Below are 14,076 nucleotides of genomic sequence, written 5' to 3'. Positions count from 1 at the left end.
TCTTCAGGCAACACAACAGGATTGTCCCCACTCATTATTTGACCTACGACTTCTAGTACAGCAATAACTGGACGACTAGAATGGCGGTTAGCCAAAACTATGAATTAACCATTGTGTAGTTGAGAGCTTTGTCGCATGAATGAGTCTCATAACAGAGGATTTCTAGTGATCGGCATTATAGCCGATTGTAGTCAATTGATAAAAAGCTGAAAGTTTTGGTTATCTCAAAGCAAGGCTACAAAGTTTTTCCAGCCAATTCTAAAAAAAAACCCAAATTCTTTTCGAAATAACTGATTGGAAATCTATAACTCAATCAAAAAACTTATTCAATAGTTATCGAATATACTCAATTCTCAATTCTCAATTCAAATTTGTCAATTTCCAATTCCATCAAAAAATTGCCTCAGTTAAGATTTTCGTTTCGGTTGTTTTCGTCGTAAGAATTTTGTTGTTTCTAAACAGTGGAAACAAAATGCATAAGAAGACTTCCGGAATAGACTTCCTCCCCAGATGATCAAATTTAAACACTTTTGATGAATTCAGACCAGTGTCTAGTATTGCTGCAAGAAAAAATAACAACAGAAGATCAAAAAAATAATGAGAAAACCGAGGTTTGACTACAGTACTGTTAATTATTTTTTGTTGTACATACTTTTTGTTTCGGATGATTAGTTTGCCGATTAGAAATTATCACGTAAAGGATGCAAGTAATTCAATAACATAATCGGATCATTCAAGCATAGGCCAACCTTTTATGGAACAAAATTAACCTGCTAATTAAATCTACCAATCATTTTGAAAAAATAGTAGATAACATGGATAACAATTTAAATCGTTTGAAACGGGGACCTTATTAGACTAGTGGAATCCGCGGAGTTCAATTTTGATTTTGCTTTCCAAAAAATATTTAGTCTTAATGTTTTCAAACTGACTAAATACTTGGTTAGAGAACTCATGGTTAAAACCAGTTGTAATATTTAATTGATTTACAGAAATTTATTAGGATCAGGTTTATACCCACAGATAAACATGGTAGCAACAGAATTGATTCTTTACCTTCTGTTTTCTCCATTGAACCCACACAATATGATGCTGAAAAATTTGTCCTCATCAGCCAACACAACAGGATTTTCCCAACTCATTGTTTGACCCAAGTCTTCTATTACAGTATTAACTGGTCAACTTAAATGGCGGTGAGCCAAGACTATGAATTGAATTAACCATTGTGAAGCTGGGGATTTTGTTGCCTGAATGAGTCTCTTAACAGAGAATTTCTAGCGACCAGAATTTTAGATGAACATCCGATTAAGATCACCTTGACATAACCGATTGTAGTTGATTGAGAAAAGGCTGAAGGTTTTGGTTATCTCAAAGCAAGGCTACAATTTTTCCAGGCCAATTCTGTAAAAAAAACTCAAAAATTTTCAAAATAACTGAAAGGAAATCTGTGACTCAATCAAAAAACTTATTCAATATTTATCGAATATACTTTTCTCAATTCACAATTGTCAAATTCTAATTCTATCATTTTTTTGCCTCAGTGAAGATTTTTGTTTTGGTTGTTCAAAAACTTTTGTTATTTGTAAACAGAGGAAACAAAATGCATAAGTAGAGTTCCGGAAAAAACTTCTTCTCCAGCTGATCAGATCTACACAAACTTGATAAAATCAGACCAGTATCTAGTATTGCTGAAAAAAAAATTAACAACGGACGAACAAAAATATCATGAGAAAACCGAGGTTTGACCTCAGTACTGTCAAATATTTTTTGTTGTAAAATTTTTTTTAGGATGATTACTTCGCTGATTAGAAATTATCATGCAAAAGACGCTAGTAATTCAATAACATAACTGGATCTTTCAAGCATCAGCCAAACTTTTATGGAACAAAACTAACCTGCTAATTAAATTTATCAATCATTTTGAAAAATAGAAGATAACTTGGATAAAAATTTCCATCGTTTGAAATGGGGAATTTATTAGACTAGTGGAATCCGCGGAGTTCAATTTTATTTTTGCATTCACAAAAAATTATATAGTCTTAATATTTTCAAATTGAAAAATTACTTGGTTAGAGAACTCATGGCCGAAACCAGTTGTACATTTAGTTGATTTTTAGAAAATTATTGGGATAAGGTTTATTCCCAAAGATGACCACGATACCAACGCAATTGAGTCATTACCTTTTGTTTCTACCTATGAACCCACACAATAGGATGTTCGAAATTTTATCCTCCTCAGTCAACACAACAGGATTGTACCAACTTTTTGTTACGACTTCTAGTACAGCAATAACTGGACAACTAGAATGGCGATTAGCCAAGATTATGAATTAACCATTGTGGATCTGAGGGTTTTGTTTCATGAATAAGTCTCCTAACAGAGGATTTCTAGCGATCAGCATTTTGGCTGAACCTCCGACTAAATTCAGCTTGATATAACCAATTGTAGTTGATTGATAAAAAGCTGAAGATTTTGGTTATCTCAAAGCAAGGCTAAAAAGTTTTTCAGGCCAATTCTGAAAAAAATTACAGAAATTTTGGAAATAACAGAGCGGAAATCTGTAACTCAATCAAAACATTTATTCAATAGTTATCGAATATACTTTTTTCAATTCAAAATTGTCAAGTTCTAACTCTATCAATGAATTGCCTCAGTCAAGATTTCCATTTCGGTTGTTTAAAACATTTGTTGTTTGTAAACAGAGGAAACAAAATGCAGATTAGGTTTCTGGAATAGGCTACCTCCCCATATGATCAGATTTAAACACATTTGATGAATTCAGACCAGTATCTAGTTTTGCTGCAAGAAAAAAAATTAACAACAGAAGAACATAAAAATCATGAGAAAACCGAGGTTTGACCACAGTACTGTAATTTTTTTGTTGTAAATGTTTTTTTTGGGATGATTACTTCGCTGATTAGAAATTATCATGTAAAAGACGCTAGTAATTCAATAAGACAACCGGATCTTTCAAGCATCAGCCAACCTTTTATGAAACAAAATCAACCTGCTAATTAAATTTGTCAATCATTTTGAAAAAATAGCAGATAACTTGGATGAAAATTTCCATCGTTTGAAATGGGGACCTTATTAGACTAGTGGGATCCGCGAAGTTCAATTTTATTTTTGCATTCACAAAAAATTATAAAGTCTAAAATTTTCAAATTGACAAAATACTTGGTTAGAGAACTCATGGCCGAAATCAGTTGTACATTTAGTTGATTTTTAGAAAATTATTAGGATAAGGTTTATGCCCACAGATGACCATTGTACCAAGGCAATTGAGTCTTTACCTTTTGTTTTTACCCATGAATCTACATGCTCAATATTAAAATTTTGTCCTCCTCAGCCAACGCAACAGGATTGTGCCCACTCATTGTTTGACCTACGACTTCTAGTACAGCAATAACTGGACAACTAGAATGGCGGCTAGCCAAGCCTCACTATTGTGGATTTGAGGGTTTTAGTGCATGAAATGGTCTCATAACAGAGGATTTCTAGCGATCAGACTTTTAGTTGAACCTCCGGTTAAAGTCACCTTGATATAACTGATTGTAGTAAATTGATAAACGGCTGAAGGTTTCGGTTATCTCCTAGCAAGGCTACAAAGTTTTTCAGAGCAATTCTGAAAAAAACCCAAAATTTTTGAAATAAGTGACTGGATATCTATAACTGAATAAAAAAACTTAGTCAATAGAAATTGAATATACCTTTTAATTTCAAATTTGTCATGTTCTAACTGTGTCAATAAGAAAATCGGGGATTGACCAATGTACTGTCAAATAGTTTTCGCTTTATATATTTTTCGTTTCGGGTGATTAGTTTGCCAAATTAAAATTAATTTGTGAAGGATGCAAGTAATTCAATAACTTGACCGGACCATTCAAGCATCAGCCAACCACTTATGGTACAGAATTAACCGGCTAATTAAATCTATCAATCATTTTGAAAAACTAATAGATAACATGGATAACATAGTCATTCAAAAACTGGCCATACTTTTTGTTGAAACAAACCATAGAAACTATAGAAACGCTGCATTCAGTGACAACCGAGGAAAGAAAGGAAGAAACCCGATAAAAATTATACACAAAATTTATAAAAGTCTTATTTAAAAAAAACGCTCCCTCTCTTTTGTTATTTTGGTAGAATTATAAAAATTTCATCGGTTCTGATAGTGGTCTACCAATCTTCAGTCAGAGAAACGCTGAACAACAAAAAGTCCAAACAACAGGAAATAGGAAATAAGAAAAATTATAATTTTTTCATACTTTTTCTCATTAAAAATTGTGACTTACAAAACCTTGAAATGTCAAGTCTTAGTAGTAATGCCTATATAAAATTTCTGTTTTAATTACTGGACAGCAAATGCTATGACCAAATGCCTAATTCAGAAGAAAAAAAATTGTAGAAAGACGGAAATAGGCAAAATTTGATTAAAATTACCCCAGTTATTTTTAAGCAAACATACCTCAAAAGTAAAATCCATTAAACTGAAAGAGCAACTAAACCACTAAAATAACAAGATCAACCGACAGGTTCCCCTAATGCTTGAAAAATTTGAATTAGATTACAAAACTCCTGAAAAAGCATCCAACAAGGCAAAATGTCAAAAATAGCTCAATAATGCGCCTAAAGTTCTAATTAAAACTAAGAAAAGACTGCTTCGAAAAAGCTGCACGCGATTTTTTTGTACACCTCCTTTCCTATATCTCTCAGATTAATGGATGAGCAAAACCACTAAAAAATCTCTCCCTGCTTTTGACTTCTGTTCTGTAGATTGACCTACGCACTTTTTTTCACAAGCCTCGATTGACTTCCTCTAAAACGTATCCTTTAATATAGAAGTCACCGATTAAAAAGATCATCATTATAGTTCTTCGAGTCGTAATAAGTGTTTTCTGACTGACTAAAAGTCAGGAAACACTTGATTTTCCATGCCTATTTTTCCATGTCCAGACTTTAGGCTAGACCTGGGAAATTACTATGATTATGAAAGTACCTATTAATTCTAGGTGGGGTAAATATTGAATTAAATTGCACAGTCAAAGACCCTAGTTAAAGTTGAGGCTAATTCTTTCCACAAGTCGAGCCAAAAGTTTTTCATGGGTTGAGCAAAAGTTTTTTCATAGCAACTTTGGGTCAAACAGGGTCTTTTCATATTTATCTTAAGTTGAGCCAAAGTCCAGATATTTTATTTTACTGAAGAAGTTTTTTCGCTCAAGGACATTTGTTTTAGTTCCAATCAAAATTGATAACATCATGCAAAGACCAGACAATTTATTTTCTTTTTAAAAATCTGTCGAAAACAATCTTTTCACGCCTAAATCGTTCGAGGAAGGTCTTTTAATAATTCCAATTCTAGAATAGATTAAGCTAAATTATCATTTAATTTCTGCTTGAGAATTTTAGAAATCAGAGATTTCGTGTTTCACAGCGTCTAGATATAAAATTTTATTCTCTCTGTATAAAGGACAGCAGATAAATCCTCTTAAAGTTGATTTCCTTTAAAAAAAAACAAACTTTTCCATACGCTGCTAAAATTAAATTGGAAGCCATGCAGGAAACCTAGTGTTTTAAGCAAACAATAATAGACGCCTAGCGTTGTAAGCAAGTTTTAGAGGTGATAGATAGGATTCAAGCTCCTATCCAAAAGCTGTTAGATTTGAAAGCACCTTTGTTCTCACAAAATGTTTGCTTTGGAGTTAAAAGGACTACACTGCCCTGGTCGAATTTTGGGTGAAATTTTGTAAGAAATGCGGTGAGTTTTTTAAAGAAATGTGGTGATTGCAGTGAATACGGTGAAAAAAAAATTTAACCGCATTTCAGCGCATTTCTTACAAAAATTCAACGCATTGGCTTTTCAACGTTCACTGAATCGATTTAAATTCACAAGAGATATCATAGAAAATAGTGACAGTTGCCGCAGTGGACTAAGAAGTTGAAAGCATGCAGGAGGCAAGAGGTTCAAAAAAGTGAAACGAAATTTCTTTTTTGTAGAAATGCTGAGAACGCGGTGAAAATAAATATTTCACAGCGATTCACTGCATGCGCCGCGAAAATATGAAAGAAATACGCAGTGAAAATTATTTTTTTCAGCGCGTTTCACCGCATTTCTTACGAAAACTTACTGCCAAACCTCAACCCAGGTGGTTTCCACTTTTGTATGTTTTTGCGGGGAGCCTCTTCAAGTAACTATCGCTGTAGTCCATTCCAAAAATTTAAAAAAATTGTCTGCTTTCCTTCCATGCCTGTTACCAACGGTAATTGGTTGCGGAAACTATTGGGTTTAGAACGTCTTTTCAAACTTTTACACCACTTCCTTCCTTTTTGCACGAGCTTTAATATATGCTGACTAGGTCTCCCTGTTTTGGGACTATGGGCTTCCTTTAACTTTATACATTTTTAACATCTAATAATATTACGCCTCAGTCGCCTGTAGTTTTTAAAATGCAAAAATCAATTTGGTCTCAGCAAACTTTATTATTTCATGGCAACGGTTTTTCGAGCTGCGGTTTTCTCTGTTATGTGCAGATCAACAAATCTTTTGAACAGATAACTAATTTTGAACAGATTCTGTCGTTTGTAGTTACTCTTTAGAAGACACTTTCAGACACGTAAGATAGAAAATTAGGCTTTTTTTTAAACAAAACCAGTATATTTACTAACAAAATCGGTACCATTAGAAGTATACAATGACCTTTCGTTTAAAACTGAAATTGAGGTTTCATCTCTAAGGAGCGATAAAAAGTCAAGGAATTGCAGATAATGTAGCAAATTTTTGAAAGTTGCGACTTTTAACACCTGACGCGATTTAAAAGGTACAGATACAAACAAAAACGCAAAAAAAGTGCAATTGTTAGACTTTAATATTTTCCCACATCCTTCTGTTGGAACTGCATGATTCAAAGCTGATTCATAGCTAATCATACGAAAATTCAACGCATATAATTAATTTTAATGTGAAGAGAACCTGGTTTAAATGGAGGGAAAAAAAGTTTTTCGGTGGAAAAGGCGGTGAAGACCTGCCGCAATTTTTAGTGCAATTGCTACTAAAATTTTCCACTTTGAGCGCGAAAATATGCGACAGATTGTGGGCTAAAACTTGCAGTAATCTTTGCATTATTTTTCTGTCATACCGCGATCTGTAACTGTGCAAACAAATCAGCTAAGGCAATAAAGTTTTTACTTGAGCTTGCAGGGTTTCGGAACTGTGATTGGTTTATCAATGTTGTCATCAGTACAGCCAAGAGCCAAACAAGTGACTGTATCGGGCTCCTCTGATCCGCCAGATCCACCTTTTCCACCAGATGCTCGAGATCCGCTCAATACTTCGTCCTCATCATCCTCCTCCATTTCCACATCCATTATCAACATGGCGTCCTTCAGTGTTTGTTCCATATGTTCGAATTCATCTTGGCAGATCTGTAATTGTTTTCTAAGTAAAGTTTCATAGAGCCCATCCCTGGAGCAAACTATCCTGCCTTGAGAGGTCAATTGACCAGGTCAACTTATGAGAACCCAGGTTTAGACCTCGACTTATGAAAAGACTTTATAATTCTAGTAGGGGGGGGGGTCTTTATTGACTATAAATACACAGTCCAGAACTTAGGTAAAGTCAAGGTAAAGTCTTTTCATGGGTCCAGCTAAGTATTTTCATAGCCAATTAAAGTCGAGCACGGTCTTTTAATAGGTCGACGACGGTCTTTTCATGAGTCGAGGATCGCATTTTGTGGGATTAATAACAGTTAGCCTTTCTATATTTTGTAGTTGTGTAATATCTACCAGCAACGCCAAACTAGCGTTACAACAGGCAGTCCAACTTCGAAAAACAGGTGGATTTCCGCCAAACAATCCTAAGAATTAAAGAATTCATAAGATAAAATAGTTTTTGCAATTATGCAATATACCGAATTTGTTTGGCTGAATTCAGCTAGCTAACAGAGCTCTAACAATCGACATTTCATCATCCGTAAGTTTAGTGTGTTATGATTTAGTTAATTTGGTTCTATAAGTCGTTTTTTCAAATATATTTTTAATAGCACAGTTCGTTTTTCAGGTGAATATGAGAAACATTGAAAAATTTGAACGGTAAAACCCGTTGACTACGTTATAAGCAAAGACCAATTTGTAGTGCAAATGAAAATTTTTTGGGTCGAGCATCAACACTTTAGGTCGAGGTAAAGTCGAGCATCATATTTGGGTCGAGCTAAAGTCCAGCATCAAAAAATTTGGTCGAGCCAAAGTCTAGCTGACGATTAGGTCCAGCTAAATTCTTTTCATGGGCTGTTTGAGTCCAGCATGGTCTTTTCATACCACCTTTTCGTCGAGCATGGTCTTTTCATAATTCGAGGCCTACACCTGGGAAGACTGTGATCAACCAATATTGGGTAGGAAGAGACCCTGATAGACCTAAACTGGGTATGAAAAAAAAACGACCCGGGTCGAGGTTAGTTCAAAAACTAATGAAAGATTAGCGGTGAATAGTGGTGATAAAAAATTTTTTCACCGCAAAGCGTCCGCATCTTTTAGCGCTGAAAGCACTGAAGTTTTGCGTTTTTTAGCGGTGAAAAATTTTTTTCACCGCATTCACCGGATTTCTTACAAAAAAACTGCCATACACGGGTTGGAACCTCTCACCTCCTGCATGTCATCAACTTATTCCACTGCGCCGTCTGTTACTTACTTCAAAGATATTTCCTGTGAATTTAAGACAAGCGTTGAAATTAATGCGGGGAAAATTCGTAAGATTTGCGATTTTAGCGGTGAAATTTTTTTTCCACCGGATTCTGCTGGTAGCGGCGGAAAATTTTTTTCACCGCATCCTGCTGATAGCGGTGAAAAATTTTCTTCATCGCTTAAGCGGTGAAAAAAAATTTCACCGCTTAAATTTTTTTCACCGCATTCAGCATTCAGCAAAATTCGGTGAAAAAGAGTGACCTGAATCAGTACTATTGAACACAAATCAGTACCATTTAGGATTGCACTTAGCGTTTGGTACGGGCAGTTTCTTCGAAATTTCCCTGGCCATTCAAAATTGTAATAGTGAAAAAACTAAAAAAGACGAGGTCAATTTTTCTCAATTACAATCTTATTGAACACAAATCTTACAATTTTACTCAAATTCACCGCGAATCTTACATCTTTTATTGATTTTTAGCGGTGACACCTCCAGCCTGGGAAGTGCCTCTGATTTTGTGTATACGAAAAGGCTTCGATCGACCAAAATTGGGTATTTAAAAACCGTACGCCGACAAAAATAAGGATTCTGGACAAATATAATTTCTGGTCTTGACAAAGTAGTTAAGCTGGTCAGACAAACCGCCAACTCGTCTTTTATTGTTTTTTTCACTTGCCTCATTACAATTTTCAATGGGCAGGGAAATTTCGAAGAATCTGCCTATACCAAACGCTAAGTACAATTCTAAATTCATTACTGAATCATAACGAAATTTAGAACGGTATCTTTACTGATTCAGGTCACTTTTTGCCCTGAATTTGTACGATTACGACTCTGAATCAGACTCTGATTTTTCGGTGATTCAGACTCTGGATTTTCTCTGAATAAGAGAAAACTCATAACTATTTTTGTGAGCCAAGCTAAGTTTTACCAATGCTTTTGCACTCAGGTAATTAAAAAAGATATAAACTAATACAATACCTGTAAAAATTGAGAAATTTAGAATAAATGTTGTCGGAAGTTTTCTCAAGTCAAGTTAAAAGCTGGGTTTTTGAAAATTTCGAGAATGATTTGTGTGGTTTTACCCTCCTTATGAGACATTTTCGCAAGACAATTCCATAGAAATAACGTAAAGTCCAACTGTTTTTTTTATCTTCAACCCTCAGCTCGGTTGTATGAAACGACCTAATAGTTCCAGATGGGAGTGTTAAATGTTCTATTACATAGTCTCGGACAATTTTAGAGTCAAAAATGTTGCTTTCAATCTGTAGTTTTTATTATACAGCAAATTTCAGTAAAAATCATATTAAACAAAAAAGAGCACTTTAAAATTTCGAACGAAAACTTGGAAAGGAAGAAAAGGGCTCGGCAGGAGGGGGAATAGCAGATCGTGTTGAAATTTAAAAAAAGAGAAAGTTGGACTATAAACAGTTAAGTTGATGGTATTTTTTTTACTAAAACGAGTAATTTTTTTACTGTTTCAAGTCTAAAAGTAAACGATTTCAACTATATGACACGAAAATTAACTAAAAAAGTCATATTGTTTTTTTTCTCAAAAGTTTGTTTAAACGATTCTATCTCCCTGTTTTCTGCCGATTCAGATAAAGTTTTATGAACAACTAATTTTTTGTATTGTTTTTTTTTTGTAAATATACTTCAGGCAATTTGGAGCTCTCAAAATAGCTAAAAATTGACTTTGAAATTATTAACTTAATTGCAGAAAAGTTTATTGTTTTGCATATTGTAGAGTGCATCTTGCAAAAAATTCTGTTTATATGTTCAGTACTAACCATTATAGTATTTTCGGAACGGCGGAGCCGTAAAAGAAATAGATTTCTTGGAATGAACATCAAATCAACTAAATTCATTATTGAAAAGTGATAAATGAAATTCTTTCTTGTCTATTTGTTGTCTTTATAATGTCACAGCACATTCTACGAACTAAAGTTTTCTAGTATAAAACAATAAGGAAAGAAATTGAGAGTTGAAGAGTTTATTGATCTGCAGGTTTAAAAACGTGTAATAGAAGAATATTTTCTTCACTTCTCTGAAATAGCTCTTCGAATTAATCTTCTCCAGTTTGAGATGGTTTCTGAAAATCAACTAGTTTATTGATTACGAAGGGTGAAATACTCCGAAGGGTGAAATACTCCGAAGGGTGAAAAACAGAAACACAAAAATTGCAGATATTCATTTTTCGTCCATACTACTGATTATGAATCTTCAAAGATATTTTTCATATTTGTTGTATTAATGAATTACTTGCGTTGAGTTCGATTCCCAAATAACACTTATTTACGTATTGGACAAACATTGTCTTGTCAGCGTCCACATAAGTTTCATTTATTTCAATTGAAACAAATAAAGCCTATTATGAATCAATTATGAAATTCTCTCAATTTGGAAAGATCCTTTTCTAAGTATGCGTCAGCAATATCTTTCAAGGCTTCATGGTGTCTTTTATAACGTAACAAAAAGGGAGCATTCCTAAAGAAAACGATGGAATATTTTAGTTACCAAATTGTCATTTTCGTCTTTCTTGGTGTTGTTTCTCCCTCCCAATCCACAACCTCCTTCTGCTGCAACAGTGATACAGAATTCAGAGTCCCTCTCAGACAATCCAGCCGCGCGCAAGTTCTCCTTCGCCTTCTCTCTATCGATTGAACCTTAAAAGTAATTATCACCCGGGTCGAGGTGTCACCGCCATTCAACGCAAAATCATGTAAGGTAAGCAGTGAATGCGGAAAATTTTGTAAGATAAGCGAAGAATGCGGTGAAATTACATAAATCAGGCGATGAATGCGGTGAAAAAAAACCTTTATTGCCTGGTAGCGGTTAAATTACATAAAAATCACCGCTTTGAAAAAAGCGTCCTAATTATGTAAGATAAGCGGTGGATGTGGTGAAATTACATAAACTCACTGCATAGGAAAAAGTGTAAAAATTGTGTTAGATCAGCAGTGAATGCGATGAAATTACACAAACTCACCGCTTAACTTAGTGGTGAAATAACATAAATTCACCGCTTAGAAAACGCATCGAATTGTCTTTTACTCAACGAAGTTAAGATGCATTTATTGAAAAACGCACGGAAAATTTACTCACGAATAATCATACATCTTTTTGAAACTTTTTTAAGTGATGAACTTATGTAATTTCACCACTATAGTAAGCAGTGAACTTACAAAAAATCACAACATTTCACCGCTTAAATTTGTAATTTCACCGCTAATTTTACACAAGTTTAACGCGTATCTTTTACAAAAGTAGAGTGAATTTGATTGAAATTCAAAACAAATATGCTAGAAATTAGTGGGAAGTGGAGCAGTGGAAGAAGAAGAGCCTGCCATGCAGGAGATGAAAGGTTCGAATCCGTCCAAGGACGGTAACTTGTAGTAAGTGGTGCAATGTGATGCATTTTTGTAAGTTCACCGTTTACTCTAGCGGTGAACATACATAATTTCACCTCATTTCACCGCATAATTATGTACAAAATTTGTCGTGAAAAACCAATTTTTCACCGCTTATCTTACTTATTTTTCCAATTTCTTTCTCGACCCGGGTATACAAAAGAAATTTACCCAGAAAGAAAAGTAAAAATTCATTGAAACCAGACTTGGTATTTAGACGATCAAAAAAGTTTCATAAAAATTTCATTTAAAGTCTATAAACAATGAGGAAAAGCTATCATTTCCAAATTTTTATCATGAGCAATTGAAAAAATAGTCATTCGGATTTTTTTATCAATTTTTTATCCTGGAAAAAATTCTGTTCTCTCTAATCGAGATCGGATGTCTGTCGTGTTGGATTATGGCACAGAATAGTTACCTGGTAAGATCTCGCAAAAATATTTCTTGTCTTATAGTTGTACAAGAATTTGCATTATGAAGAATTAACGTGCAAGATGTTTTAGAAATTGTTCCGGTTGACTCGAATTTTGTTCAGAACCTCCCTGATAAGTAAGTACAATAGTTTTATTATGTCATAGATTGCATTATAGATAGAGTAGTTTTATCATATTTTAGATTTATTAAAATCTTATGACCTGAGTAAAAACAAATTATAGGAAAGATTATCAATTTGGTCGGAACATATAAAATCACAACTGACCATTTTAACAAAACCATTACATTTTGATTGATTACGTTTTAATACTGTCATCAAAATTTACAAAATTTTTTTTCAGTTATGTTTCTCTGAAAACCAAATTATCTACTTTTGCTAAAAAAAATTTTGAATTGTTCTTCTCTGACCTATTATATATATATATATATATATATATATATATATATATATGGCTTCTTTGCCAGAGAAAGCAATTATTAGTTTTTATATTAATATCTAGATGCTGAACAAGATTAAATTTTTCACATTCTGATTTTATAGACCTAAGGTCGTGTTGAAACAAGTGCTGAAATGCTATCTCTGAATTACATCAATTGCGCCGAAAGGTAATCAGATATCTTTTATTGTATCAATAAGAATGACGATCTTGACTTTTCTGAGTTTAGGTAGCAAAATCAAATTGGCAGTGTCAATAATATAACATCAACGTTTTCATAAAAATTACAAAATTACTCTTTTCTAATACCAATCCCACTAAAATATAAGAAAACATATTTGTTAAATGATTTTCATATGTTTCTTAAATCGCTTTTGCATGCTGACTTACTTAGAGATTTTTTGTTTGGAAATATTAAATGTTACATTTTAATTTATGGCGTCAGTATACATTTCAAAGGACATTTTTCAACACCAATATCATAAGAGAGGATGGAAAGCGATAAATTATGAACAAACAACAAAATTAAAACTTCAGTTGTGAAAACAATTTTTGGGGCCTTATTATGAATAATTACTATTTATCAGCTCTATTGTGCAGGCAAAAGATGCAAAATATATCAAATTTCAACAATAAACTTTCCAAAAAAGACAACAGCACAGACTATCATAGAATTCCTTTAATTTTGAGTTCTTTTCCTATTGAGATCCAAATGTAAACATTCAAAAAAAGAAGTAGTTGAAAAATAAGCATATTTCTAATAAGCAATTCTGTCTAACAATTTAACAAAATCATATTATTGTTTTTGTTTTCTTAATCAAAAATCACCAAAAAAAATCGCTTAAAAGTGAAAAACAAAGAGAAACGACAAAGCATCTGAAAGAAGTCAAACATGTGGTCAATTTCCTGCAAAAGTGATGAAAATTGAATCCAAAACTGTTCTAAATTTTGATTAGCCTGATTTAGCCTGATTGTGTATTTTTTTTCTCAATATCTCTCTGAAGAAACTTAATACAAAATTACCACATAGGTAATGCCTCTGAGCAATTTTAGTGTAAAGTGAAGTTTAACTTGTTACTTCTTATCTTAGAAAAAATTTCTATATTTAAGGCT

The 14,076-nt window shown here is 33.4% G+C and overlaps 1 protein-coding gene across 1 annotated transcript in view; it reads right to left on the bottom strand.

The window, feature by feature from the left end:
- Nucleotides 1-14,076, bottom strand: part of LOC142339141 (uncharacterized) — a 171,986-nt gene that overhangs the window by 147,461 nt on the left and 10,449 nt on the right. Inside the window, exons 3-4 of the mRNA XM_075388898.1 lie at nt 11,199-11,347; nt 7,191-7,426 (exon numbers count right to left, since the gene is read on the bottom strand). Coding sequence (XP_075245013.1) covers nt 7,191-7,426; nt 11,199-11,347 — 385 coding nt within the window. The remainder of the gene's footprint in view (nt 1-7,190; nt 7,427-11,198; nt 11,348-14,076) is intronic.

This window comes from Convolutriloba macropyga, chromosome 5 (genome assembly GCF_964194025.1).
Source record: "Convolutriloba macropyga chromosome 5, txConMacr16.3, whole genome shotgun sequence".
NCBI lineage: Eukaryota > Metazoa > Xenacoelomorpha > Acoela > Convolutidae > Convolutriloba > Convolutriloba macropyga.
Note: the sequence above shows the minus strand (reverse complement) of the source record. Positions and strands in the feature narration are given on the sequence as shown.